The sequence below is a fragment of the Euprymna scolopes genome, chromosome 5, assembly GCF_053919585.1.
Source record: "Euprymna scolopes isolate OS-2025 chromosome 5, ASM5391958v1, whole genome shotgun sequence".
In the NCBI taxonomy this organism is placed as follows: Eukaryota; Metazoa; Mollusca; class Cephalopoda; order Sepiida; family Sepiolidae; genus Euprymna; species Euprymna scolopes.
In genome coordinates, this window is record NC_136486.1 from 112,819,680 (window position 1) to 112,845,821 (window position 26,142).

General features: G+C 33.6%; 1 protein-coding gene across 2 annotated transcripts in view; it reads right to left on the reverse strand.

Annotated features, from left to right (window-relative positions):
- The window catches only part of LOC145276955 (uncharacterized), a 285,323-nt gene that overhangs the window by 57,409 nt on the left and 201,772 nt on the right, over positions 1-26,142 (reverse strand). The window contains exon 3 of one of the 2 annotated variants that reach the window (XM_080128475.1): positions 12,409-12,520. In XM_080128475.1, the coding sequence (XP_079984601.1) occupies positions 12,409-12,520 (112 nt within the window). The remainder of the gene's footprint in view (positions 1-12,408; positions 12,521-26,142) is intronic. The other variant, XM_080128476.1, reaches the window with a different exon arrangement.

Consider the following 26,142-nt stretch of genomic DNA (forward strand, 5'->3'; position numbering starts at 1 on the left):
TGTTTTTAAAGAGGAAAAAAAAAATGTTTTGCCAACAACATATATTGATTACTTGATAGAAACATTGATTACTGTAAACTGAATGGTGGACATTGATAAAGGTAATTACACCTAAATTGCATGTTGCTTCATTATTGTTCAAACTTCACGGTTTGAACTTCCATTTCTTCAAACTCCTGAAATGCTCAGCAGCAGAGAGGTCTCTCTTCAGATTCCAACAGTAGTAAGCCATCATGACTGCGTCCCAGTAACCTTAATACTTGGTCTCCATTTCTTCTAAGTCTTGGTGGAATCTGTCCCTCTGCACGTCACCCATTGAACTCAGGTTCTCAGGAAACCAGTTCACATGTGAAAATAGATAGTGCATCTTGATGACCATGTTGTAGACCAGTCTTCTGAAAACCAGCATGTTGTTGACAAGTTCTGTGTAGTTTCTGGCTCTACTACCAGAACAAATACCTTCTACACATCCAGTGTTCCACTTCATTGAGTTTTTGAACTCTGGATCTTTCATGAGTTGTCAGATTTGAGGACTGTCAAAAATGCCAGCTTGCAACTTCTCCATGGTCAATCCTGGAAAAGCCTGTAACAAGTAAGTGAAGCAGTCACAATCCTTGTCCAGAGCCTTGGTGAACTGCTTGTTTAAGTCGAGCTTGATGTGCAGCAGTGGGAAGAGTATTCTGTCCCTATCCACCAGAGGGTTGCTGATGATGTTCATTTCTTTGCAAAGCACCAATTCCTCCTGCGGGCCAGTCATTCTTCATGTATGCTAAGCACCAATTTATGGAAGATTTTGAGGTTTTATAGCTTCAAACGAAACCCTTTTCGACATCAACACACAGAACTATTTGACCCAAATACTTCTTGTCAATAAAATTTTCCACTCAAAACATGGCATTTTACCTCCACTAACTTCTTCTAAAATGCTCCACACATGCACACATATGAACAAAAATGTAAAAAATATGTGGCCATAGCTAAAAAAAACTTGACCCGATTGAGCAAACCAATGTGATTTTTTGGATTTAATGATTCGTCCTAAATCAGTGGAAAAAAAAAACAAAACAAAGAAAACACACACACACAAACAACAAATTTGTTGTTGATCAGTGTTCTAGCGAATAGAAAAGAGATATTTTATCAATTTCCAACATGTGAAATATCCCAAATTATTACATTAAAGTTAACTATGTTAAAAGAATTCAAGTGAAAACTAGATACAATCACTGTAAATAATTTTACTTTCTACCTATGTGTATCTAAAAGTAAACAGAACTTCCATGAGCAAAGTTTCTTTCCAAGAACTACTTGACTGTAACAATACCATGGACTGCTTCCCATCTGACTACACCATGGTAGTTTTCAAGTCTAATATTAAACTCTTGGTGATCCATCCTCTTGAATAATCAAATTTTGCTCAGTTTCAACCATCGCAAGGTGTTTTCTCAGAGTTCACCTAACAAAATCATTAACCCCTAACCTTGAATGACCTTTGGGCTTCGATCAGTAGCGACTCGTTAGTACATAAAATAAAAGCAAAAGGTCACAACAAAAACATTTGATGATTGTCTCTTAGGGAGCATGAAATCTGGATTAATGCGAGTTGTAACTTTAAGTTTCACAAAAAAAACACTCGTCTAACTATAACCAGTATCAACAATTTTCCCCACTCTCTATTTGTGTCTAAATCTCAATGTGGATTCCATGAAAAAAGTTTCTTTCCTAGAACTGTCCACCTGTGGAACTCTGTTCCACTGGCCTGCTTTCCAGCTAACTACTATATGGTTATCTTCAAGTTCAATGTAAACAAGTTTTTGCTGAGCTGTCCCCTTAAATAATCAAATTATTCCAAATTTCCACTATTAACGATTAACATGCTGTTGGCCCAATGACTACCATATACCCATTAACCCGTATCCTTGAGTGGCTTTGATAAGTGGTGACTCTTGTAAAAAAAAAAAAAAAAAAAAAAAAGAAAGATAATAAAAAGTAAAAAAATAACAAATGTAATATGCTGTTATGGGTTAAATGTAAAAAGACAAAGAATTTTATTCTAGCAGTAAATAATAACTCTGGCTAATTTTAATACTTTACTGCAGTTTCATGGTCATTTCAATTTATAAAGTCTATTAATGTATTCCTGTATGCATTTATATGATTGAATACAATCACTTCTCTTTCCCATAGTCTATTTTCCACAGAACAGGTGTTACTAGTCTTTCTCTACACCATTACTATTTTTATGGTAGGTAGTCGACGGTTCTGTCTTCTCCCCCTCCCCAGTAAAACATTTACAGCAAGAACTCATCTACTTACAACTATTGTAAAGAACATTCCTTTCTTTCACTGTCTACCTAAAACCAAATGGGATTTTCATGAACAGAGTTTCTTTCCAAAAACTTATTAGTGAAACACAATTTCATCAGCCTGCTTTCCTGCTGACCACAACATGGTCATCTTCAAGTTAAATGTACACAAATAGGTGTTGATCTGTTCTTTAAAATAATCAAATTCTACCTCTTTTTACTTGTTTGTAATCCTCTCATAATACTGTTCATCACCTAACGGACAATCCCATTAACCTTTATCCTCGAGTGGCTTTTAAACTTAATAAGTGACCATTCATTTGATAGTTCTATAAGAAAGAATTCTTCATTCAATTCCTGACAACACTGGTATTTATTCCTGATAGTAAATAATAAATCTGACTAATCTTAACCTTTTATGACCTGAACTATGATGTAGATGATTAAAAAAAATTTATTGTTAATTTTCGTTTAAAGTGTAATAATACTATGATTTTAACACTTTTTCACCATAATAATCTCTCATTATAAAGTTCAATAGTTTATATATATATGTTTCATAAACTTATATTGATTATTATCCATAGTGCTTTAAAAAAAATGTGTGAATGGCAACAAACGAAATCCTCCACTCTCCGAGGAAAATGGTGGCATACTTGATGTAAGCAATAGACGGTTGCAATCTGGAGGTATCTGGCTTCTACCCGGATACTGAACTAATATGTACAAGGCGTGTTTGAATCAATTCCCACTTTATTTATGGGGTTATATTAATTTATTTATGACTGAACAAATTTTCTAAGGAGCTTTTCAAAATGTGCTTTCCATTTCGAACATGCATTTCATTTGGCAGGTCGTTTGTGCCCAGATATCTCATTTACTACTTGCCAAGCCAGATATGATTGTTTGTTATCTGCTGCATTCTGGATTCAATCTATTTGTTCTTGAACATACTTCTGTTGTTCTGATACGTACATCATACTAAGCTCTTGTCAGGCCTGCTTCCTTGGTTTTGTATTCTGTCGAGTGAGATATTTATGTTGCTTTTGTTTATGTTTTTTAACTCTTCTCATTTTGATATTATTTAAGCTACTTGGAAACAAACCAAAAGTTACAGATAAACCAATTCAGCCGATTGTTGTACAAGAAGTCAATATTGAGAAGAGTGATTTTACAATGGAGGAACTTCTAACAGTACTAAAGAAGACCAAGAATCGTAAAGCTGCAGGCTTCGATAACATACCTCCTGAAGTATGGAAGACAAATGGCTTCACTGACATCCTTCTTAATTCATGCAATTCTGTATATAAACAAAAAAAATTATTCATACATGAAAGGAAGGATGCATACTTCCCTTCCCCAAGAAGGGTGACCTAAGCATACCAAGCAACTACAGAGGAATAACACTCGCTCCAACTGCAGCAAAAATCTACAATGCCATGCTTCTCGACCGTATCCAACCAAAGATCGAAGTGCTCAGGAAGAACCAAAATGGATTTAGAAAGAATCGCTCTACTACTAGTCAAATGCTTACTGTTAGGAGATTAATTGAAGGAGTCAAAGCCAAAAACATTGAGGCAGTCATGATCTTTGTAGATTTCTCCAAAGTGTTTGACTCCATACATAAAGGAAAAATGGCCAGCATATTAAAAGCATATGCCATTCCGAATGAAGTCATTAATGTTATCATGATGCTATATGAGCACACTCGAGCAATGGTCAGGTCCCCAGATGGGGGACACTGAATTTTTCGACATCCATACCGGGGTTCTACAAGGAGATACTCTTGCCCCTTTTCTTTTCATTGTCTGCCTTGACTTTGTACTTCGCACCTCTGTTGATATACACAACATGCTAGGCTTCACCCTAAATGAATCCAGAAACAGACGTCCTCAATCAGCACACATAACTGATGCAGATTACGCAGACGATATTGCTTTGTTCACGAACAACACTGCTGATGTGCAAACACTGTTACATAAGCTAGAAAAGTCTACAAATGACATTGGTCTCAACATTAATGTGGATAAGTTTATGACTTTCAATGTGAAAGGAGAGATCAGGGCTCTGGTTGGATCAACACTGAAAGAAATCACTGAGTTTACGTATCTGAGCAGCAACATAGTTTCCATAGAGAGAGATATTGAAATTCGCATCTCAAAAGCATGGGCCGCATTGAATGGGCTGCCTTCAGTATGGACTTCGGGGCTAACTAACAAACTGAAAAGGCAGTTTTTCAGGGCAGTGGGAGAGTGTCTTTGTTTACCGTGCTACAACCTGGACACTCACCAAAAGATTAGAAAGAAAATTAGATGGCACATACACCCGTATGCTACAAACAGTATTAAATATATCTTGGCAAAATCATCCCACGAAGCAGCAACTTTATGGTAACCTACCTTCCATATCTAATACCATCAGGGAATCTACGTTTACGTTTTGGCACAGATAAAGAGTGGGGGAAATTAGTGATAGTGTTTTCTGCTAAATGAGTGTTTCTTGTAAAAGTTTGGGGACCATAGATTGGAGCTCAGTTGAACACTTGCCATGAAAATAACGATACAGCAGAGACAAACTCGCAACATCTCTTCTGTGAGAAAGACATTGCAGAGAAGAGAAAAAGACATCCCCTATGAGGCTACAAAGTCTATTTTGAACTCTATCAGGGCAGGATAAGTCCTTTCTAGCAGCTCCTGCCCAAATGTGGCAACAGTACTCCATCCTCGGACGTACCTGGCTCTTATATAGATAGAGAATTGCATCAGCAGCGAGATAAATACTGAATCGATAGAAGGATCCCACTATTTTTCCAGCGGCCTTGGCAACAGATTTAATGTATGTGTTCCATTTAAGATCAGGAGTAAAGGTCAAGCCCAGAAGCTTGTCAAAACATGAGGCCTTCCCAAGACGAGAGCCATTCATTTCAATTGATGCCAGATGGGGATCAGAGCGTTGATGATGTAAAGATAAAAGTTTGGTTTTAGATGCATTAAAAGTAACAAGCCACCTCTTTCCACATTGTACCACTTGCTCAAGATCAGAGGAGAGAGAATCAGAGAGAACTTGGTCGTTTACGGTCTTAGATGTGCTACCATAGATTGTAGTGTCGTCAGCATAAATATCTAGGAATGATGTAAGGATGTGATTTGGAAGATCATCAATGTAGATCAGGAAGTTGGGCCCAGGGTTGACCCCTGAGGGACTCCAGCATTAATACTGAGAGCTTCTGATTTCTATTTTTGCTGAGATGGTTGATTACTTCTCTATTTAACACAGATTCCAGCAACTTACTCATGACGCACAGGAGACTTACTAGCCTGTACCGAGAGGGAGATGACCAATCACCTGAATTCTTAAATACAGGGCATACTGATGAGATTTTCCAGGGTGATGGGAAGCAATTCTCCTTAAGACAACATTTAAACAGTTTTGTAAGGATGGGCGCTAGTTCTGGTTGAAGTCTTGAGTACTATAATTGGAATACCGTCAGGACGTTTGCTTTACTGGAATCAAGCTTTTTGATTAGCTTGGCAACATCACGTACAGATATTTGTATATCACATAGCATGTTTTCTGATACAGGAGGAAATATTGGAGGTTGGCGGCTTTGGTCACAAAGGGTAGAGTTAGCTGCAAAGTTTTTGGCAAAGAGTTTGGCTTTGTCTGATGCTGACGAGATTACCTCAGGTCCATTGATGATAGTTGGGATAGAGCACACGCTTCTGTTCAGAATTCTATTTGCCATAACTGGTGGGAACCAAGCTGCTGCTCAGCTACTTTGGACTTGACGGACTGAGCATACAACTCTCTTGCCTTCTTTATTACTTTTTTACAGTGGTTGCTGGCAGTCTTGAAAGCAGCTTTAGTCTCAGTACATCTATTACGTTGGAAGCAATGGAAAAGGTGATTTCTGTGCGCAATGGCAGCAGCACATTCTGGAGAAAACCACGGCTGGCTGTTAGGTTTTTGCTGGAATTTTTTCAAAGGTATGAAACGGTCTCTACATACAATTAACCATTCCATCAGGTCTGATACTATAGAGGACACATCCTTTTTAAACATGGAATGCAAAGGTAGATCTGATATAAATGTACGGAAGCTATCCGTATGGAAGATGCCAACATTAGGTTTTTGCAGCTCCTGCAGGAAGGTATCAATGTTATTCTACACACAGCATCTGCTTTCCTAAATGGTCACTCATCTAGTACTGGTCACGCTCAACGTTGCTTAACTTTGGTGATCCAACATGAACTTGTGTGTCAACATGATTGTTGTATATACTTTTGCTCTGTTAATGAATCATTTCCTTACTTAGTGCTAGGTGGTGGCGGGGGTGAGGTAGGATGTTCATAGTATCGCAATTTCATATGGTTGTATTCCCTTTGCTAAAAATGCAGACATATATAGTCCGAAACATGCAGATAATTTAAATAACAATACCTAATCTCAGAAATACTGCTAAAATTCAATTTTTTTTTATGGAAATCGCTCCGGACAATGCATGAAGCCACTTGAGCTAATAAAAAAATAAATTTAAAAAAAAATACTACTTCAAGGTCAAAAACTTGCCAGAGATAAGTGCTAGATGAAATAAATTCTGACTTAGAAAACAGCAATTCTTCCTCCTCTGTCAGAAACATTGCTCATGGAATGTGAGAACTAAAGGACAAAATAAGAAAAGCAAGATTTACAATGCTGCCGCAACTTGCAAGCAATTCTGTGAGTGTTTAGTTTGACCACATGTCATGCACGTGTATGTTATAAAGTCATGATTGACTTTATATAAAATTCAAAATGATTATCTTGTAGTCTGCGGGTCATTTTTATCATCCTACTATTTGGCTCCATAGCTATTATTGATTTTAAACTGCACAACAGTGAGAGATGAAAATGAAATGAAGAACTGGCCATCTTTGATGATCTGATAACTATTCAGTTGAGTCATAAATGCTTTATTGGTCAACAGGGGGAAAAAAACAAAAACTTGCGTGTGTATACATGTTTGTGTGTGTGTGTGTGCATGAGAATGTAGATTTGTTAAAAATAAACATAAGAAATTCAGGTTTGGTTGCGACAGACTAATATTAAATGCTCCTGCATTGTTATGAATAAACTAGAAGAATACTCATCCCGGGATGGTACAATTAAAAAAAAAAAAAAAAAATTTGAATACCTTTTATGCATGCTTATACTAATCCTTATTCTAATTTTTATTAAAATCCATTATATGATTTTTATTTTAAAGAAAATGTCTACAATTCAAAGCTTAATAGGTTATGAGAATATTATTTTATTATTGGAATCCTTTGCGATAAATAATTTGTATATTTATTTATTTGCAGACTGTCATCCTCATCTTCATAGTTGTCGTTTTTGCAACGTTTCCTCTGACGAAGGCCAGAGGAATAGTTGGCCGAAACATAGTTGTTGGGATCGAACAAATTTATAATGCAAAGGGGGTAACTCTTTGCTTCTTAGGGCAACAGTCGCCTCCCTTTGTCCGTTAGTCCTAAACTTTAATTTCTCGCAAGATGAACGACCGGAAGTGGACAATGGAGGGAAAAACAGAGTGACTTTAAAAATGACGAGATGAACATCATTTCCCGTTCATCGATTTACCATATTTGGACTTCTAACTTTCATCTATTATGTTTGAATTGTAGTTACGTGCGTGTGCGTGTCTCTTAATAAACGTATATCGTTATGTAACAGTGAAATGTTTCCTTATTTGTTCGTAAGTGTCATGTTCTTTCCTTATGAGCTGTTACATACCGAACGTGAAGAGCTGGACTCCCTGCGGTAAGATATTTTATGTTATATTGATCTAACGCATCCCACGATATAACAATAGTGAAAACATCAACTATGAAGAAGAGGATAACAGTCCATAAATAAATAAATAAATGTACAAATTACTCCTCTCAAAAGATTCCAATAATAAAATAAAATACCATTTGGTATGGACCCGATGACGGAATACCAGATAAGAATGAAAAACTTGGATTTATAAGACCAAAACATCCAAACTTGATCGCCCTTTGGAGCCCATGGCGTAGTGGATAGATGTGTTGAATCTCTATGGTTTCAGGTGAACATTATCTGAAGATAGTGGGTTCAATCCTACCCAAAGCCAGCCAGAGAATTAGTTGGTCAAAAAGTGATGAGACGATCACAAATATGGAAGGTAGTAATTACTGAGGATACAGTTAAGAGACTCAATATAACACCAGATAGGTACAGTAGGCAAAGGATAAAATAATATTAAAGAATTTGGATACATTAATTAATCGACTGTAACTTTGAAAGCTTTCAACAATAACAAAAAGGAAAAGGTAGTAATGTATTAATAATTTGTTGAGAGCAAGCAGGAGAGGAATCTATTTTTGCTTATAATAGAAAAAAAAATTTTTTTAAATTAAAAAAAAAAAAAAAAAAATGAGTGTAAAAAAAATTATCAAAATAAAAAATAATTTGCTTTTGAAAAAAGAATAACTGAAGCAAAAACAAAAAATCAATAATTAATAACTAAAAAAAAGTTCCTTTATTATATGGTGATAGAAAATAATATTACGCACACATGCATATATGTAAAATATGTCCTATAAAATTGACATTATAAAGGTAGGGATAAGAAAAGGAAAAATATATCCCCCTTCCTCCAAGGTAGAGTCTTCCTCTTTCCTTGACCAGCAATATAAAAAACGAGTGTTAACCCTCTATAAAAAAAAAAGACAAAAAAAAAAAATTACATTTTGCTAGTGATAAGACGATCCCAATATTTTTCCTGATTCCAATACAATTACCGATTCAGATTCTTTATAAATCTCTAAATATTTAACTATAAAATGGTTATTTTGCTCTGATTACTGTAAAAGCACGTTAAATGTGCATATATTTTCTTAAACGTAAAAACACACTTGTGAGAGTGATCAATAGACTCTAGTTTTACTATTAGTTAAAAACCAATAAATATTTATCATTACTACCAGCAGTAGAAGATTTTTTTTAAAACAAAATCAAATTAAAAAAAAATATATATAATTGATGGAATCGTTTTTGGCATCGGAAAATAGGCATGCATTTTCCGATTCTGATACCCCAAAAAGTTCTGATTTTTCAGATTCCCAATTCGGATTAATTGTCCCAACACTAGTTTGCACTAATATTCATATAAAATAATGTCTCAATAAGCAAATTAAAGAATTAAGGATTAGAGAAAAAGAAATAACAAAGAGAGAAAAAAAAAAACGTCTCAAACACGAAAATTTAAAAAAGGAAAATGAAAGAAAAAACGATCGATAGAGAAATAAAGCTAAGAAAAGAAAACGTCTCACCATAAAAATAAAACTAAGGATTTTCTATTTTCATTTTATAAAAATCGCTTCAGACAAGACATGAAGCCACTTGGTGTAAGGAGATAAACGAAAACGCAAGATGACTATCATAAAAACAAGAGATGCCTATTAACCTTAGTTACGAAAAGGCCAAGACTATGGGTGGGAAGGAAAACAGTCAGCAGGAAGGGAGTTCCACAAACCTGCAGTTCTTGGAAAGAAGCTACTGGAACACAAAGCTGTATACAACGAGATATCAAAACAACAAACTAATGAAAACCACTACACCAACAAGCTGGAAGCAGGAAATAGATCATATAATTCTGAATACATGCCATAATAGTATTTATAAAAGAGACTGAGACTAACATCATCACATCTGTAAGGGAGAGGTTGCAATGAAGAAGAAAGAGTGAAGCCAATCAAATTGTATATATATATATATATATATATATATGTGTGTGCACCTTTAATCAAATTCATTTCAGATGGTGGAGGAAGATTTTGGATTTACTATTTACTTTCTTCCTTTCTCTAAATACCTGAAATGGTTGCATCCAACATTTGTTTTTATTGGCTATCTTTTGAGTGATGGCACGTGTATTTATATAGATGGGTACAAATAAATACACAGCGATTTTTATTATAGAGTAGAGGATTAAGAATTATATTGGTCAAGGATGGGGGTAATAACACAGCATGATTATAATAATGGAATCATTGTTTCCAGTGCAGTAAAATTTATCAAAGTACACTATACAGACATATAGTAAATAGGATAATGTACAATTGTCCGGGATATGACGAGTGTAAAAGTCATGATAGACATATTATGAATGTCCAACAGTCTTTGTTTTATTGCTGTCCAATAATATGCGGGGAGGACACTTTGGTAATCATCTCATCAGTGGTTGGTTGGTTGGTTGTTTTTGTTTTACGGCATATCAACTCTTTTCAGGTTATTTAATGCCGAATCCGGTGATTTTGAAAATTTTTTTAATAGAATATATTTGTTTTTTACAAGTCAGTTTCTATTTAACCCATAGTTGGGACCCTAACAGGTACTACCACTCCAGGTCAGAGTGGACCTGGGAGCAATGGTAATTAAAGGGTGGCTCCACACTCCCCAGAGCCCGCAATCTGGGGCCTCACCATCGGATATAGTTTAAGGTCATATCCAGGACTCCCATTGAGGGACTTTTACCCTCTGCAGGGGGGCAGTCGGCGTATTCTAATGCCCCACCGACAGGGCCAATCTCATCAGTGAGGTGTGTTCTTAAATGGGTTTTATATTGCAAAGATAATGGCTATGAAAAGGATCCTCAAACTATCAGTGACTTGAACAGGGCCATTTACAGCTCAAATCAGTGAAATGCCAAGAGAGGAGTGTTCAGTGTTATTGACAATTTTGTATGTCATATCCAGATGAGCTTATGTTTGAACAGTAATAAAACAGAGATTGTTGGACATCCACAACTCAAACTTGGGGGACAAGTCAGGCATATACTGAAACGTATTTGTAAAAAATATGAATGGATTGCAGAAATGGTAGGGAATTTTATTAACGGTCCCTTCCTAAAATAGCATTCTTTTCAAGTCATTCTGTACTTACGTTAAGTGCTGTTTTTGGAGAAGATAAATGTAAATGTTAGCTTACAATATCAACTCTTTTTGCATTATTTAATGCTGACTCCAACCATTTTAGTAAAAGTTTTTATTCATATTATTTGGATTCTTCAGACTACTATTTTCATCTTGAATGTTATTTTCACAATGTTTTCACCGATGTAGCCTTTGAACATCATCAGGTCTATCTTTGTTAAGTGTTGAGCCATTATGTTGAACAAAGATGGCGGTAGTAAATCAAATCAGCGAAAAATCAATAAGTATGTGCATGCGTGTTATCACTAGGGCTAGGATAAAAGCATGTTCTTTTCATTGTTTCGACTCGAGTATATATTCGTAGATATCTTGTATGTCTTTTATATAGAGATGTGGTTCTCGGTTGATTAACTGCATCTAACTGTATCGAATATATACTCAAGAGTAAAAACAATGAAAAGAATATCTTGTTATCCTAGCCCTAGTTATCACATCTGGTTATGCTAGCCCTAGTTATCACATATGATTGCTTCCTGAACGACAAATCGATCCTTGTGAATTATAGAACATGGTGAATAACATGGGTATATATAATTTTTTTGTACACTTTACCATTAAATACCCCCCCCCCCAAAAAAAATGGTACTTATGCAGAATATGGACCATACTGAAATAATTTTATTATTTAGAAAACTAATTCTTAACATTAGGAGGGAAATGAGTTTTGTAACTATTCTGTGCTTTCACCTAACAATTTAATAAACAAAATATACTGTAAAATTTGAATTTTACTTGAGCATCCTATCAAAAAAAAAAAAAAATAAAAAAAAAAAAAATAAAAAATAGCATGGTTCGTATTCTACACAAGTACTAAAAATTTAAATATAAGTCAAATACAAAAATAAAAAAAATAAATAAAAATTGCTTTACATCAAAGTTTTGAGTTATTATGCAATAAAATTTTAACAGAACTTGTACATGTGCATTTGCTTCAATAATATGCACACACACACACACACATATATATATATATATGAGATAAAATCCTATCATTATGAATTATGGGATGTGTATTCTACTTAATATCAAGTAATGCGGGCACATTAGGAGGAAATATTGTGTGGTGGTGGTGGATACAGAATGCCACAGAAATTAAAGGCTCTTACCAGTTTCAACATCATCTGAGAGACGATCTTCCTTTCCATCAATCCAGTATTTAATCAGCATCAATCGAGTTTCAAGTTGTTCAACAGCGTTATAAGAAGCCTTACTTCTATACTGAAAAAAAAAAAAGAAGAAAGTCATACAATTAAAAAAAAAAAAAAAACATACGTCCAGCAAGTCATAATTGGTATCCAAGTTATCGACAGGATTTTAAGTCTGTAAAAGTCTAACATCAAGTGGTGTGATCACATTCAAAGAATGGATGAGACTTTGTGGGTTAGATGTAGAACAGTTGAGGTGGTGGGGTAAGCTGGCAGAGGAAGACAAAGGAAAACATAAGAGAAAGTAATAAGGAGGGATTTGAGAGGAAGAGGGATAAATAAAGTCCTAGCCAGAGATAGATTAGTTTAAAAGTCGATTTCTAAAAGCAGTCCAAACACATGCCAGCATGTTAAGTTTGGTTTGGTTGTGTTTGCTTGATGACATACTAACCCTTTTCAGATTATGTAATGCTGAATCGTTTTTTTTATATTTTCAAATATTTATTCATAAAGTTTGTTTGGTTGTTTTATGGCATATTAACCCTCTTTGGGTTATTTAATGCTGAATTGAGAAATTTTTTAAAAGTTTTTATGCTTCAAGTTATATTTAAATATTTATTCATAGTGTTTACGTTGCTTTTATTTTTTTTTTGTTGCGGGGGTGGGGGAGATATAGGAAAAATATTATTTTTGTTTTTGACTTTGTAGAACATGATTGAGTTTTGCAAAGGGAAAGGTAAAAAAAAAGAAATCAATGACATTAATGTTTAGTTCATTTTATGTTAAAAAAACACTATCTTCAGACCGCCTGATTTGGTAGCACCAGAGTAGAACAGTTAAGGTAGTAGGGTCAGTTGGCAGCAGAAGACAAAGAAAAACATGATAGGAAATGATAATAATGTATTTGACAGAAAGATGTATAAATAAAGACCTATCCAAAGATAAATTTGTAAGTCAATTTCTAAAATGCCGTTCAACACATGCGAACAGACATTAATCTGAAAATAATGTATAATAAGCTACCTAACCGTCACTGTTGATATATACAATAATTCATTTATACATGCATTTTTAAAAACAGGTATGCCATAACAAAAATACAAAATCATGAAGCCCCCCCTCCCGACACACACAAAAAATACTCTTAAATGTTTTAGATAGATATATTTCAAGGTTCATACAGATTTTCAATGTCCATTTTCAATGCGTTTGCCAGACAAAATTCCAGTTTTAAAAACAAAATTTCATATATAAAGAATGATATAATAAACCAAAAAACTAAGAATATTTTTATTAATATTTAAAACTATTTTAATAGTATTTATTTCGATTTTGAATTTTACTTCGGTTACATGCATAAAGTATATGGATAACATGAGATAGTTTCGTGATAAAGGGGCATAACTCTTTAATTGAGAATACCGGAAATAATACGGCACAATTTCAGAAGAATGTACTCATTTTGATTTTATTTTGAATATTCTGACACAAATTGTTACTGAATATAAAGAAGACGATTTTCAGGGCCTTTTCAAGTTATTTTCCATATTTTCAAGGTTTTTTTCAAGGTATTAATAGAAATACGGTCTTTTCAAGACACAGCTCAAAATTCAAGGCCTTTTCAAACTTGTGCTAATCCTGTATTTAATTCAGTAAGGAAATTCATGTCTTCTATAACACCACAATGAACACAAATCTCAATTCCAGCATTCAAAAATCCAACTGCCTGTCTTCCTTAATTCATTCTTCTTAATAGTGGGTCAGGTTATCTCAATATTCCATAAGAATCTTTCACTTACTGAGACAAGCACCAAAATTGGCACAAATGACATTAAGAACATACATTTTAAGAAAAGAACGTTAGCCATCAGAAAATTCAAGATGGCTGCCAGTTTCCAAGCTGACTGCATCAGCAAACCTAACAAATTTTAATTTTGGTGCTTGCATCACAAAATGAAAGATTGTTTCAGTAATCTGCCCCACTATGAGGTAGTTTTTTTTTTTTTTTTTTTTACATAGGAATCACCACTTATCAAGGCCCAGAGACCACTCGAGGATAAGGGTTAAAAGAATACAGTAGTCAATTGGATAATATAGTAATCGTTAGTAGTGGAAATTTGGTAAATTTGTTAACTTAAGTGGAACAGCTCATCAAGAACTTGTTTACGTTGGACTTGAAGACAATCAGATTGTAGTCAGCTGGAAAGAAGGAAAATGGAAGACAGTGCCACAGGTGTGCAGTTCTAAGAAATAAGCTTTGTTCATGGAATCTACGTTTAGATTTAGGCAAAGATAAAGAGTGGGGAAAATTATTGATAGTGTTTTCTGCTAGATGAGTGTTTCTTGTGAAAGTTTAGCGAGGGAGGACCATAAATTGAAGCTCAGTCGAGCACTTGCCATGAAAACAACGATCGCATACCACTAATAAAAATATTCAACTACAAACATAAGTTACTTTTTCGACTGAAAACCAAGTGTCCAATGTGCAAAAAGGTCCACATGCTTTAAAGCTGGTGACCTTTCATTTTTACCCCCATTGTTTTGTTGTCCTGTTTTCCGACATAGCAACCCCTTTTCAAGTTATTTAATGTCGAATACAGTAATTTTGTAAAACGGTTTTATGCTTGAAGTTCTTTTATATACTCAAATATTTATTCATGACGTTTGGTTTGGTTTTTGTTTTGTAGCATATTAACCCTTTTTGGATTATTTCATGCCGAATCGAGTAATTTTGGAAAAAGTTTTTATGGTTCAAGTTCTTTATATTCAAATATTTATTTGTGATGTTTGGTTTGGTTTGGTTGTTTTGTAGAGGAAAATTTTTGTTTTTGACTTTGCAGAACATGATTGAGTTTTGCAAATGGAAAGGAAAAAACAATAACATCAATGTTTGGTAAATTTGAAGTCAAGAAGCCAATATCTTCAGACAGCCTGATTTGGTAGCACCACATTACAACAAGTAATATTTAATCCTCCTTTACATTTTAAACCACAATATATCCGGTATCAAATAGCAAGGAACCAAAATCCATGTCACATGAGATCATAGTTCAATCTAAAAATAAAGAGGAAACAGGTTTAAAAAAAGAAAAAAAAAAAGAAAAAAAAGAGGCAAAGGAATAGAACTTATTGTAACAGTGAGCGATTCTTGATCTTTGGTAAGACATGTTGTCTTACTAAGTGTACAGAATACACATTGACACTGAAACGCCTTTAGAAATAACAGATGCTGAGGTGAGAGATGAGTAATTTAACAAGAGGATACAACTAGACAGAGAAGGGGGGGGGAGCGGGGAGGCTGACAACAGCAAGATGATTTATCTTGAAAACATGCCCCTTTTCCTTGTCCTAACAAGATGGACCATAAATAAACACAGACATTCAAACACATGTATTTCTCTCTCTCTCTCTCATACATATATATACATATATATATATACATATATATATATATATATATACACCCCACACACACAAGGTGACAAAAAAAAAAAAAAAAAAAAAAAAAACGGGCCCCAACTCTAATTAGGTCCCGTTTCTTAGTGTTTTGTCCGAATGAAACGAAACTTTGGTCATAACTAGTTTATTATATTCAAAACATCACATCAAAGCACTAGGGTCTTTGGCCTTTTTTTTCCGCCCCTCTACAGTATATGGTCTAGATGGCCTCCATTTAGCTTTTGTTTTTTTTTGTTTTTGTTTTTTTTTTTTTTTTTTTTTTTGTTTTTTTTTTTTTTGGGGGGGGGGGTCACCCTGTATATACATATATGTGTAATGCAAGGTTAATATTTTCCAGAGGTAAAGTAACCAATGAAGTTTAATGAGATTAATACAAGAGTGTTCCATAGAGAAGTAGGGCAAGATATACTATCCATTTGTTTTTACATAAGTAGTTAATATATTGCTACACATTCGTGAGCATCTTTTGGTCAGCTAGTTGTTACCTTTCATATAAGCTGTATCGCCTGAAAGGTCTCTAGTTACGAGTAACTAGCTGACTGAAACATCATCATGAATGTGTAGCAACATATTAATTCTTAAGTAAAAACAAATAGAAAGTATAATATATATATATATATATATATATATATATATATATACTAGTGATGGGAGGATTCCAAAATTTTTCCAGATTCCAATAAAAGTACTGGTTCTGATTCTTTTACCATATGCATATATTTCGCAAAATACACTTGGGTGAGGGGCGTATATTACAAGAGTAGATCTTTCTAAATATTTTCTCTGTTTTCCTTGTAATTGATTGAAAATTGCGACAAAAGATTTGTTTTTCTTTTAAAAGAAATCCACTTTGCCTTTGGTTGTCATTAATGCCAATTGAAATGTTTATAAACGACTAGCATGGGTGCATGACGTTGCCCGGGTGTTTGGAGGTGTGTGTTGAGCAAAAAAAAAAGTGGTAGTAGGAAGGCAGGCTCAAACCCGTACCGCGAACGAGGAAAAGAACGGGAGAAAAACGTGACGTCTTTGCTGTTACGACCACCGCCAAACTGGAAGTGACGTAGGTTTAAAATAAGGCTAGACAATCGAAAAGAGGGGATGACTTTCAAAAATATCGGCGAAAAAAGCAACCCCTCCCTGTAGAAAAGTGCCGAGTTGAGGGTGAAGAAATTAATGTTTTTAGCCAATTTTTCGGTATTTGTCGTCTGAAGGGTCGAGCTTCAAAATGATACTGATCTTGTGAAAATCAGTTGCCTCTGTCAAAAGTTTTAGGCAGACATGCAAAAATACATAGATTTATATATTGGTAGCTCAAATTTTCGACCCGAACTGATTAAAAAGCTTGCCCTATCTCTAAATACCCTTTATGTAAAATTTCAAATGTTTAGACCAGAAATTGTCTGAGTAATTTGGTAGAGACCGCAGAGGTAAATTTTTTAAAACTTTGACCCCTATTATGACCTCTTAACATTTATCGTTTTGGGCTCAAATCAAGTTATTAAGTTAGATCCATGTCCAAGGAACCTATATCTAAAATTTCAAGTGTTTAGACCCAAAATTGGCAGAGGAGTTTGGTAGAGTTCTCAAAGGTCAAATCGTTAAACTTTGACCCCTTAACAGCCAAATTTCTGTCTGAAAACGGATTACAAAGATTTTCCCAAATCTCAGCACCCTGTATATTAAATTTTGAGCCTGTAGACTAAAAATTCAGAGTTATTGTGTAGGGAAATATAGACAGACAGATACTTTCACTTATATATATATATATATATATATATATATATATATATATATATAAATATAAAAAAAATGGCAAATAGATTTACACCTTTAGCTAAATCACTCCCCTAAAATTAGATTCTACTTTTAGACGATTAAGTGGCGGAAAGAAAAAAAACAAAAAAAAACAATTGCTTTGGAACTTCGAGTATGAAAGCAGTTTCGCACATAAATTTAACATAGAATGATAATCATTTCCGGCCCATTATAACTTTTTAATCTTGTCTAATCGCTCAAAAATCAAAACAAAATACTACTAGAAAATAATATTTTCATTTGATTGTTGAAATTTATTTGGTATGTTTCTACCAGTGTTTGTTTAATTTTCGATTTGGAGCGATTTTCAAGGGGTCCATGTGAAGGGAAGGGCTTTCATGGACAGTCATATTTTTTTCCTTCTCACTCAATAGAGCGCACATAAACTTTTTTTTTAACTAAAAACACGCTTTAAAATAGGTTTAAGCATACATAAATTATCCAGGTAGGTAAAAAAACTTACCTTTGGTAACATCATATTTGTTTTTCATCTTTTTTGTTTTGTTAGTTACAGTAACAAATGCCTGAATCTCATTCTTCTTTGGGGGAAAGGCGTTCTAAGTTTAAACGTAGAAATAATTTCCTTTTAATTTGGAAAACTTCTAAAGGGTTTCTCTTGATGTATTTTATCCAAAATTTTGATAAACCTTAAGTGAGATCTATATTTTTTCACTTGTACCGAAAGTGAAGAAGTACCACAAGCATTAATTATTTTAGAAAACGCCGATGACATAATTTCCAGACGGTGCCATGCCAACAAAAATTGAAAAAGCTTGTCCAGAGCATTTTAAATCTTTTAATATCAAGTGTTAACTTTCCAAAACACTTAGCGAATATGTGCGCAAAGGTTTACAAAGAGATGTTTAATGTACCAATAAAAGAAATGAATTAGACTTTCATAATCAATGTTAAATCATTTATAATCCACTCCATAGCCCTTAGTCTTACGTTTTAAATGAATAATTTTTAATCTATATGCATAAAATAGTAGCATTCGTGTGTGTGTGTGTGTGTGTGTGTGTGTGTGTGTGTGTGTGTGTGTGTGTGTGTACAACTCTCCTACAGCCCAAACCACTGGACTGATAGCAGTTTCAGAAAACGCCATTAAAAATGCGTGATAAAAACTTGAATAATTAGACTTACTATCTTTCAAAGCTTATAACTACATGAAAAGTGTACTTTAAACCCTATTTTTTTTTTCAATAAAAGGAGCAAAGACCAAATTTTAAAATAACAGGTTTAATAGCAAAATGTGCAATATTTGTTTTTTTAAATCGTTTTTCTTTAAAAAAAGATTTCAAGAAAATCAATGAATTTTAACTTACTTCAAATATAATAAATATATATAAATTCCAAAAAATAACTTACCTATAAAAAATACTAACCAATGGGTACTTCCATTCTTCATTGTTAAGAATTTATCCATATTTATATTTTATATTCCATGTACTTTTTAAATAAAATAATTTTTATGCAAGGATTAAAAAATACTGTGACTTTAAATTGTCCACAACTGGAAGAAAGAGAGACATTTGTCTCCCTTTCTTGAGAACTTTGGTAGCCTAAAAGCGCCATAATTAATCTCCCCTTTCTATTTTTGACATGTGTTTGCTGTAAACAAAAGTTAGTCAATATGGGTCACCGTACTTGAAAAAGGATCTTCAATCATAAGTAAGTTTACTTTTATAAACAAACCCATTGACAAATTTTCCTTTTTTTTTTTTATTCTCTTAAAGAAATACATGAGTTTTTGATTTAAAATATCTTATTTCTTCTTTATCGAATGAATTTTTTTTTAATATCTAAAATAAAACAACATTGAATGAAATAGAGAAAATTATAGTAAGTGCTTAATATTTACTTGACAACATTTAAAAAATGTGAGGTTCCACTTAAAAAAAAAAAAAAAAAAAAAAAATCAACATGGTTTAAAAAAAAAAAAAAAGGGTTTAAACTTTTGATTTTACAGGTAAATTTGCACAAAATTATTCTTTTTGTTTTAAATTAGATTATTTTATTTATTGATCTTTTATCTTCAATTTGTGATATATAAATCTGAGGTGAGAAAATTAATTATTTTCGTTTTAATAGACATTTCAAAATGGGGGGGGGGTTAAAAAAAACAAAAAAGTTTGCCTAGAATATTATATTCGGTTTATTGGAAAGAGCATAAAATTTCACATTAAACCTAAAAATATCTTAAAAACTGAACCAATAGAAAAATTTGGATAGATTTTTAAATAGAAAAAATTGAAAAAAATTTACTTTGTAAAATTTAATTCATTTCATTACGTAGAAAAAAATGGCTGCATGAACATGCGCATGCACTTTGTAAACACTTTTTTTTTAAATAAAAAATAATATTTCTATTATTTTTCAAAAAACTTCAATAGTTTATTTTGGAAGTATATTCCATAAAGAAATTAAACAAACCACTTTAAAAAGAGAAGTTACGAGTTTTGTATATTTTATTCACAGTTTTGTGTTAAGGGGGTCAAAAATTCCCCCCAAATTCTGACACACCTACTGGACTGATCATGACCAAACCTGACATAATGATGGTTCTCCCACCTAGGGATGGTGCACACCATTTTTCAAGGTTAAGGTCAAAGGTCAAAGGTCAAGCTCATAGCCTATGTATATATACTTTCCTACAGCCCACACCACTGAACCAATTATAACCAAACCTGACATGATAGTCTCCAACCTAGGGATGGTGCACACTATTTTTCAAGGTCAAAGTCAAATGTTAAGGTCGTGGCTTTGCTGTATACTTGAGTACCTGTGAAGCAAGTAACCAAACATACAGTGAAGTCCCACGCAAAACATGGGTATCTTTGACAGCAAATAAATAAATTTGTGTTTGTTTAATTTTTTTATTGTCAGGAAAATTTTTTTTTAAATTACTTTGGAATCGAAAATTACGCTCAATTTTTTCTGATTCTGATTTCCAAAAAGTTCCGATTTTTCTGATTCCCACTTTCAATTAATCATCCCAACATATAAACACACACATAAGTAAGTTATAAAAATATACATGGCAATTAAGCTTCAATGTTTTATTCCCATAGGGACAAAAACCTATAGACTCGTCAGGCTAAAATTTTAGCCTGACGAGTCTATACGTTTTTGTTTGTGTTTATAACAACATAAGAAAAAGCATTAAATAAGACTCCATTTAGCACAAAACAAACTATAAGCATTTATGGTTTGAATAAGTTTTATCAACAAACACCAATATTGAATTCAAAAAGGTTCATTTTATGTGTTTGTTTGAAAAGGTTTATTTTTACGTGTGTATTCAAGAAGGTTCATTTTCATGTGCAACAAGGTTCTACAAAATTAGTTGTTAGAATAAACGGAGAAAAAGAATGTTCATAAGGGTTACTTATTCCTTTTTGTTGGTTTGGTAGTGGTCATAAAGCAGAGTGTCTGCTGGCTTCAACATCGGAAGCAGGCTGACCTCTCCTGGCTGCGCCTGTACATTATCCTGTTGGCATTTGTTTCCCTTCTCTTTCGTTTACAAAAACGTTCAGCTTTTATCGATTTTTAGCCGGCTCCCAGACACACGCTAGTTGTTAAATTTATTTTAGCGGGCTCTGCTCCCATTGGCTAATTAATTTTTATTATTTTTCTCTTTTTGACCGGATGGGTGCGTCAAGCCTATGCATAGTGACGCGTTTACACATTTGGTCTGTGACAGCTGATGGGTAAACATCCAATTGGAAGTTTATAAATCCCTACAAAGATGAAACACAGAAGAATCTTTGTAGCTTAATTGCCATACATATTTTCATAACTTACTATCCAACTCTACTCACATATTGAGCACTATTAGAGTAAATAATTTATTCTGTGCTTCATGTTCAATTATCAATTAATTATTCTATTAGGAATGCTAACAAGCAATCATAAAATTTCCATTCTGGGGACGCCTGGCGCGAAAGACGGACCCACAATGTTATTGCAATACTTTTGTTCTAACTGAAGGATAAATACTTTGGTTAATGCATTATTATCTGGTTATGGAGATCATTCTCCAAAATCATAGTTTGTAGCATATTTCCATTTTATGAACATCGGATGTGAACACAGATGCCACAAAATTATTGTACCATCATTGGACAAAATTTAGTTTCATTCCAGACTCAAGAAAGTGCATTTTAGTTTGAGTTTTACATTCAACATCAAATTTAATTTTTTTTAATTACTTTTTTTTTTTTTTTTTTTTTTTTACAAGGGAATCACCACTTATCAAGGCCCAGAGGCCGCTCGAAGATAAGGGTTAAAGAGTGTACAGTAGTTAAAAGGACAATATCATAGTAATTGTTAGAAGTGTCAATTTGGTAAATTGGATTACTTAAGAGGAACCGCTCCTCAAGAACTTGTTTACGTTGGACTTGAAGACAGCCATATTGTAGTCAGCTAGAAAGCAGGTAAACGGAAGAGAGTACCACAGGTGTGCAGTTCTAAGAAAGAAGCTTTGTTCATGGAATCTATGTTGAGGTTTAGGCACAGATAAAGAGTGTGGGAAATTATTGATAGTGTTTTCAACTAGACGAGTGTTTCTCGTGAATGTTTGGCGAGGGGGCACCATAGATTGGAGCTCAGATGAACACTTGCCATGAAAATAACGATAAAGCAGAGACAGGCTTGCAGCATCTCTTCTGTGAGAAAGAGGTTGGAATTATTTGTATTCTTCAAACTACTGTCCCCATCTTGAGTGTTATCCTCACAACGTTTCAGCTGATGCAACCTCCGACCTCCTTCAGATGTATTTTGTTAGAAATTTTTGTCAACCTTTTACTTAGTACTTTATGATTTATGCAACGAATCTTTGCAAAATTCAAATCCTCAGTGCAGCCGATACTAAGAATACAATTGCAAATTACTTAAGACTTCTATCTAGTTATAGCTGATTGAACGAGAGAATGTTACCCCAGTAGATCAAATAAAGTATTCCGTTTGAAACCGTACAGATTCCCAAATTCATCAGAAAGAAACCTGACAAGCAGCAAAATCCCACCCCTACACAGTAGAAATCCCTAGATGTAAGAAAACCGACTACTCTAATAGCTTCTTCCCTAAGACTACTAGACTTTGGAATTCCCTTTCGGGTTCTTGTTTCCCTGACTATACTGATATGCAGAAGTTCAAGTGTAATGTAAACAGACATTTTTCTGCTCAACTCCCTACATAGTATTCCTACAAATTATGTCCCGGATAGTAGTACCCTACATCAAAGTGGCACTGTTTGAGGAGAAAATGCAATGGAAAAAAAAAAAAAAAAATTCCAGAGTTTGACAAGATTTTTTTTTTTTTTTTTTTTTTTTTACAAAGGAGTTACCACTTATCTAAGTCCTTATGCCACTCAAGGATAAGGGTTTTTGCTTTTTAATTTATATCGAATAAAGTTTAGTTTCAGTAGAAATCGAATCATGTTCCTTTATTTTGTTTTTTTTTTAATGCGATTTTTTCAGTAAATAATAAATTAATTTTAGTCTTAAATCCATGAAACAAAAAAATTTTATTTACAGAATGTTGTTTCTATGAAACACACAACTTCCCCTTTTAAATTAATTCTCATTTTTTTTTTTATATATATATTACAAAGGAATCACCTCTTATCCAGGCCTGGAGATCACTCGAGGGTAAGGATTGAGACAATATCATAGTAATCATTAGTAGTGGAAATTTGGTAAATTGGATTACTTAAGGGGAACGGCTCATCAAGAACTTGTTTACGTTGGATTTGAAGGCAACCATATTGTAATCAGCTGGAAAGCAGCCAAACGGAAGAGAGTTCCACATGCATGCAGTTCTAAGAAAGAAGCTTTGTTCATGGAATCCACATTTAGGTTTAGACAGATAAAGAATGGGAGAAATTATTAATAGTGGCTTCAGATAAACCAGTATTTTTCATGATTGGAGGTTGCACCAGCCGAAACGTTGTGAGAATAACACTCAAGATGAGAACAGTAATCCAAATAGTGCAAATTATAAATCCTTATTTAAAAAGTCCAGAAACATAATGCTTTTTTTTTTTTTTTTTTTTGCATTTCATCTTCGGTGATCTGATCGAGCAATCCTATCTTTTAAAAAAAGAATGGAGGGTGATCATGTATTTAAGTACAAACATGAAATTCCCATAGCATATTATTATATAGATAAGAAAACTAAATTCATATACGATTACTACTATGGCGATTAACTTAACCATTGAGAATTAAATTTTTTATTACCCCCCTCAAACGCTAGAAAATTTCTTCCCTCAGATGGGGGGGATTGCCAAATAATTTTATATCTGAAGACAAGGAATCTACTGGTTTCTCTTGATACATAATTCTTGATGGAATAATCTTTGTTCTATCTCTATTGATTAACACATCAGTCTTCAAATGACTGACAGTGAATTCCCTCAGTGTATGTTTAAAATATGGCATTGGTCCAAACTTTGTGTGGTCTCATGAATGTGTGTGTGTGTGTGTGTGTGTGTGCGTGCGTGCGTATGGTAATTTCTTGATGCTAAGTACATCTGAACCAGGCACTTGTTTCATTATCACTGTTCAGACAAAATAAATGTTCAATTTTCATTTTAGCAAACATTGCCATAACACAATTCCTTACACACAATAATATGTAAGCTATTATAAGATTACTACTTTACTATTCGTCCCAAGATGGGTAAAATTAATGCTCTGAATATAACAGTGTTGCACCACTTTTAAATCCCCTTATGTAGATTAACATATAATGATACTAAACTTTATGTTTAGAATCCTTATTCTAATTTTAGTCAAAACCCATTACATGATTTTGATTCTAGAAACTATTTAAAATTCCAGCAAGGTGATGGGACCAATGTTTTTATTGAGACACAACCTTTGTAACAGAGCGCAGTTGTGCATATGCATACAAAATGCAAAATGACGTCACTGTAAGGATAAAAAAAAAGAATGCATGCACAGACAGGGAAGCACGTTTAAGATCACGTTAGAGACACGGACGATGTTTGAGAGGACAGAGATCAAAGAGAAAAAAGTATGATCACGTGAGAGAAGACGATCACATTTTATTTAGGAAAGGACCCGGAAATAAATGTTCTTCTGTTCCTTGCAATGTAGACTGCATACGTGTGGGCCCCATATGTAAACCCGTGCAGTGTTACACCTTTTTACTGTCCTAAACTATTAACTACTGCTAATATTTCAGAAAAGTGAAAGCATCTGCATTTTCACAAAGAGCTTCCATAGTCTACTTTGCATGAAACTAAAACTAATAGTCCAATTTAGCCACTCTTGCACGGTAGAATCACAACACAAAGACGATGTTTACAAAAACACATGATGGGTTTATTTCTTCTCATGACCGGCCGTGGTTTTCTCATCAAAAATTCAAAGCTTCACATATTAAGTTTCAAAGTGACCGTCTTGCTTCTAGACGTTCGAATTCCAAACTGGACTGTCGTCTGTCGACCTCAGACTCTCCCCCTGCTTCTGTCTGCTTAACTCTAAAGTTTTTCTATCTATATCTAGAACTTCCCATTTTTCCATGACGTCATACACATGTTAAAACATGTGTCCTCTTTTCACATGTTCTGGACATGCGTGTCCAAAACTTTTTCTTTTGTTTACAAAAGGAATTTTAACCTATACTCAGTAACCTATATTTCCAATATGTTAAAAACATGTTTATTAAATTATCTTGTAACTGCATTCTTTCAATTGAATTTTCATAACGAAATTGACAGTGCACATTCTTTTCCTGAAACTATTTTATCTCTAAGCTAACAATTGTTTGTTTTACATTCCATTTTCTAATTCTCACACGTAATCTATTTCTAAACCTAAATTACGAGGTTCGAATTTCGTCTATTGCTATTTCATTTTAACTAAATCTCTCTATTTTTATACTTACATGAAAAGGGGACAGCCCTTATCATGTAACAGTTGTATTCTAAAATTTATAATGATCAGTTAATTAGTTGAATAAGTGAATCCTATATATATATATATTTGCAAAAGAAAACCTGAATAACAAAAAATATTACGTAGGTATGACTTCCTTAGATTTCAAAACTCAATATTATAACCACAAAAGTACATTGAACAATAAAAAACACTTTATGAAAACAACGCTAGCAAATAAATACTGGGAACTCAAGGAAAGCGGACATTCGCCGGTAGTCGAATGGAAAATAATAAGATAAGCTACCACATGTAGAGACCTAGATGACCCATGTAGATTATGCCTTCATGAAAAATTTGCTATCCTGTACTTTAAAGAACCCCAACATCCATTAAACTGTAGAAGAGAAATAGCGAACAACTGTGTTCACAGGTTAAAATTTACTCTAGGATAGCGATACAAAATAATTTTAAAACTAACAAAAACAGAAAATAAACAAATAAATAAATTAAA